We start from the raw sequence: 5424 nt of genomic DNA, 5'->3' as shown, positions 1-5424 counted from the left end.
TGTGTTGGGTGTGAACAGAGCAGTGGTGAACATGGATGTGTTGGGTGTGAACAGAGTAGTGGTGAACATGGATGTGTTGGGTGTGAACAGAGCAGCAGTGAACATGGATGTGTTCGGTGTGAACCGAGCAGCAGTGAGCATTGATGTGTTTTGTGTGAATACAGCAGCAGTGAACATGGATGTGTTCAGTGTGATCAGAGCAGCAGTGAGCATGAATGTGTTCAAGACTGATACAGTTGGGTCAACAGGCAGTTCTGTTTTTAATTTTTTGGGAATCTGATTACCAAAACGGCTCCACCAGTTCACACTTCTACCATCTGTGGATACACTTTTCCTACACATCCTCAAAAGCGTTTATTGTCACTGGTTTTCCTCAAAGTAGTTTTAATACATATTTCCCTGATAGTTAATGATATCAAACAGTTTAAAAACATTGGCCACTTTTGTTTCTACTTTAGATAAATATTCTATTAGCCTATTTACTGACTCACAGTGTATGCGTGTATATGTATGTTTACTTTTGTAGGGTTTTTTTTTTGTGTGTGTATGTGTAAGCACCCACATGTATGGTGGTTAGGAAGACCTTTGAGCGTTGGTTCCTCCCTTTTGCCTTGTTTGGGACAGAAACCCTTCAGGCTGGCCTTCAGCTTCTCGAAGTTCCCCGTCCCCACTCCCATCTCCTGAAGGGGTGTCTGGGATTGCGGACAGCTTTGATGTGGGTTCTGCGGTTCCAGGCTCAGGCCATCTGCCTCGTGTCGGAAGTGCGTCACTCGCTGAGCCATCTCCCCGACCTTTAGTTCTTGTACTGTGTTCTAGGTATTAACCCCGTGTCTAGAGCACGGCTAGGCAACTCTCTCCCATTCCGTGTTTTCCTCTGCTAGAGTTTCCTTTGCTCCAGACAGCAGTTTTTAAAACTAAATATTCTAACACAACATAGTGCAGAGATACACTACTTCGATGTATGCTGGGGAATGACAGCTGGGAAATACTTACAATTCTGTGTTTTCCAGCTTTGAATGGTTATGTTTCCATAGGTGCAGAATAGCTTATATGACAATAAAGACAACGCGGCCCATAAAATATCATATTCTCTGAGCCAGTGTGCTTCAGGCAGTTTCTTGGCGTGGCAGTGGTGGCTAGTGCAGGGTCCAGTGCATACAGGTGTTCAGGCTGCAGCAAAGCTGAATGGCCACACGCCAGCGAGCACTGCCAGAGACAATGCGGATTCTCCGTGTGCTTGATTCTGAGCGCCATGCAGGATGATCCACAGCCCAGGAAGCCCCGTCTAGAGTGGCCTGCTTGTCTTCTGTGGGCCACAGAAACCTGAAAGAGTCTGCTAAAACTGTTATCGTTCCAGAAAGTGGAATTCCACTCCACCCTGTGCCCAGGGATGTGTTAACACACACACAGAGGTTTTCATACAATTTCAATAGTTTCGATTTGTTTATCTAAAGTTCGAAAACCCTGACTTGACTCCCACATGTAGATTCCAGAGGGAGGGCGGTCAGCCCAGACCTGACTGCGTGCTTCTGAGTTCTTGCAGCCAGCTCCGCTTTCAGAATCCTATTTCTAAGGCCTAAGTTCTTAAACCCAGCATCTTTTGTGATGCAGTTCACAGTTTGTCCCTAATTAGTGATCTTCTAAGCCATTTGGAAGAAGAAACATTAACTTCTGATTTCTTTGCCTGAGCTTGGTTTTGTTTGTGTGACTTAGCATAAACTCGGGAGGATCAGGGCCCCCATCTTTGGGGCAGAAGTCAGCCACCTTCCCCTGCTTCTTCTCACCTCTGCCCCAGCCAGGACTCAGTATGTTCTAGCCATTGGCCTTCCCGGTACCCAGAGAGGGGAAAGTCGGAAAGGGGCTCCTGGCGGAGCTGGTCAGACAAGGAGACTGGCAGGAGGATTTGACAACCCCAACACATCCGTTCCCCTGAGCCACTCAGCCCTGGAGCTGTGGCGGGATGGGGTACCGTAGGCTGGTGGCGTGTTTCCGTAGCTGGAGGTGGGCGGCAGAAACCTGCCTGCTGCTCTGTACTGGATTTTCTTGGCTCTGGCATGGATTTGAGAGAGAACGATCACCAGGCTCTGTGTATACTCACACCAGCTTCTGGCTGTGTTTTCCCTGTGGTCAGATTGACCTCTGTTTTGGTCTTCTGCTGTCTCTGTTGCCTGAAGTCCCCAACCCTTGCTGAAGAGACTGGTTCAGGCCAACACGGGCATTTGTCTGCTCTTGTGACTGAGAATGTGGTACCCACATTGCTCTTGCTTCCTGGCTACATACTCTTCCTAGGTTATTATCAGGGCCTCCCGGCTGTTCTTTCTGCCTTCATGGCGGCTCTCTCCCACCCCTGTATCCGGAATTTCACTCAGAAATTTGCATGTGGAGCCCATCAGAGAAACCCACAACTGGTCTAAATGCAGGTAACAAGTGACCGTAGACTACCCATCTAGAACACAGCTGCTACTCCCGAGGGAGCATCAGGCTGGAGGAAGCAGGATTGTAAGAGTTAGAGGACCAGGACAAGTCTTCAGACAGGCAGTGCCTTCTGCTAGGACAGGGAGCTGCACCCACAACATTGTAACGCTGCAGTCACCGAAGCAAGACCTCCAAATGACAACACCAGTTGGCATGCCATCTCTCAGGGCCCCACCCCTAGGTGAAGAGCTACAGGCAGCTAGTGACTGATGAGAGAGAATCAGTCTTCTCCGGAGAGAGGCCCCCTGAGAGGTTATCAAATCCTGAATGGTCAGCTCTGAGCACACAGACGTATGACCGGCACTCACTGGACTCAGGAGCTGCCAGTACGCATGTATGAAATTCTCAAGGAAAACATTCCATCTGTTCTTGTAACTCCCTGTTTAGAACTTCTCAGTGACATCACCCTTTGGATGAAGCCCCTTTGTATCATGTATAAGATTCTACCCGCTATGGCCATGCAGATCTCTCTGGTGTGCTGTATAGGGCTCTATTATTTATGGCCGCCATGTGTGCCTCTCTAGCTACCTTCTTCACCCTGAACCCTGTGCCCAGCCACACCAGCCTGCTGTAGGGATTCCTTCAACCAGTAGCCTTTAAGTTACCAGCCCACTTGGCATGGCCTCTTATACTATCTATGCCAATGTAAAGAGCGCATCTGACCTCTCTTCCGGGCGGCGTGATTCAGTTCCTGTTCCCCATTCATGCAGAAGATTGTGATCTATGAGTCTACCCCTAAATAAATAGCCCTTTATCATACTCAGTTCTGAGCTAGTGTGGGATTTCTTTTTAGCGTCCTTCATCAGCCTCTCGCCGTCCCTCGGATACAGAATCCTCTTGGGTCTTTTCTCCTGTCCACTTAGCCCACATCCTCCCCCCCTTCCCACCTTTGCTGTCTCAGGAATATTTCTTCATCCTGTCACCCCCAGATAAATGTGCTCTCTCCTGGGAGGCCTTGTTATAGCTCCCAGGAATGATCTGTTGTTTCTTCTCTGTGTTTCTGGAACTTAGGATCGCACGGTGTTTAAAGCTGTGGATTCTCAAGTCAGACTCCCTTTCAACTCACCCTCGCCCTTCAGATGAAGGAGCACAGGAGGAAGGAGCTGCCTTTCTGGGCCTTGTTTTCCTCTCTAGAAGATGAGGCTGATATTGCAAACACTACACATTTCTGTGATGTTTGGAAGAGGCAAGAAGAATTTGAAGTGCTTCCTTCAGCATTTGGCCATAGTTAGCACACGGCAAGTTCTAGTTTTTTCACATTGTCACGGTGGTTTGGGCATTTGCAAATTCCTCTTCCAAGACCCACCCACCTTCAGGGCCTGTGAAGAGTTTGCTCTCCTATCTGGTCCTGAATGCAGCTGTCAGGAAGTGTTGCCCAGGCCTCGTCTACAGAAACAGGCAGCAGAACACAGAATGTCTACGCTTGGTTATGAGTGGTCCGAGACCCACGGTCATTATGACCTGGATGTCTCTGTGCCTGACTCTCTCCGGTGGTTTCCAGGACAACATGGGAAGCCAATTGGCCACAGGCATCCAATTTGTGTCCTTTCTGTGTTGCTGTGAACTCTAGGTGACATGTCTGAGAGTAAAGCCAAGAAGATTGAAATCAAGGACGTGGATGGGCAGACTCTCAGCAAGCTGATTGATTACATCTACACGGCAGAAATTGAGGTGACCGAAGAGAACGTGCAGGTAATCTCTGCCGCTGGCCCATGTGCCACACACTCTGTCCCTGCCATTTAACCCTCACGGCTCCTCAGAGGTCACTACAGCGGAAACCAAGCTGCAGAGAATTAAGCCACTTTACCTGGGTCACATGGCCAACCCGTGGGCCAGCTGGCCCTAAATACCTATGTTTAGCGTAAGTAGCTATGCTTTTCAGCACTGGGTCACATAATAAACACCTTTGCATGAGCCCAGCCAGGGAGTCAGGAGTTTTTAGCTCATGTTGTGTTTAGCTTATGAAGGGGGAGCCAGAAGCTTGGTGACCCCTTCTTCTCTCCAGGTTGTTCTTTCGTCCCAGCGGGGTGTGAGGCTGTTAATGTTTCTTATCTTTTAGCTTTGGTCACGTGAAGGCCCTGAGCAGAGGATGGAGTCTCAGGTAGTGTGGTTATGGCATACTGTGTGTGCCTTTCCCCCTTTCTCAGCCCTGCCTGGCATCTGAAGCCTGGGAGTCAATGAAGACAAAGAGGACCCAAGAGAGGACATCCATATTGTGCTCCAGTTGGGGAGCTAACTGGGAGGCACTCTTGACCTCCACAGATCACGAGGCTAAACAGACAAGGATACATTCTCCTGCTTTTACTGTTTAACAAGAGCAATGGCGTATGTGTGATTCGAAGATTTTTCTTGTTGTTGTTATTTAGTTTTAGTTTTTGGTTGTTGTTTTGTTTTTGCACAGCCACTTTATGTACTTGAGGCTCACACCTCTTTAGTGAGCAAGGGGCCTATTTCCCTTCTTAAAGACACCACGCTTCCAGGCTGGCTCTGTCTGAGAGACTGGATGGGTAATTGCTTGTTCTTTCATCTCAGCCCCAATGTTTCTATTGCCTGCCACACCCCTTGTTGGGCACTGTAGATGAAACAGCAATGGTCCCGTGGTGTCTGCAGGGTAGGGGTAAGGACAGACATCCCTTAGGCAAACACACAAGCCACATCTGTGCACAGTCCCTTGCAGCGAGGGGATGCTAAGGGACACTGGATGAAGGAAGGGATTTGGACAGGGTCTTTTTTAGGGTTAAGTTTCAAGTTGAGGCCGTGGAATGAGTGTCTGTGTGCCTGCCCTTTGCTTCCCAGCCACTTCCCAGAGCCTTATCAGTCCCCGGCCCTGACACCCTGGAGTCAAGTTCAGTCCCCGCCACAGAGTGGAGGTGTGAGGCACCCATTCTACAGGTCGTCTCCTCCACAGAACGGAGGTATAGGGTGCCCATCCTAGAGGTTCTGTGTCCT

The 5424-nt window shown here is 49.2% G+C and overlaps 1 protein-coding gene across 1 annotated transcript in view; it reads left to right on the top strand.

Annotated features, from left to right (window-relative positions):
- Positions 1-5424, top strand: part of Klhl3 (kelch like family member 3) — a 113832-nt gene that overhangs the window by 40376 nt on the left and 68032 nt on the right. Inside the window, exon 5 of the mRNA XM_026782934.1 lies at positions 4046-4209. Within this exon, the coding sequence (XP_026638735.1) occupies positions 4046-4209 (164 nt within the window). The remainder of the gene's footprint in view (positions 1-4045; positions 4210-5424) is intronic.

This window comes from Microtus ochrogaster, chromosome 16, assembly GCF_000317375.1.
Source record: "Microtus ochrogaster isolate Prairie Vole_2 chromosome 16, MicOch1.0, whole genome shotgun sequence".
Taxonomy (NCBI): domain Eukaryota; kingdom Metazoa; phylum Chordata; class Mammalia; order Rodentia; family Cricetidae; genus Microtus; species Microtus ochrogaster.
Note: the sequence above shows the minus strand (reverse complement) of the source record. Positions and strands in the feature narration are given on the sequence as shown.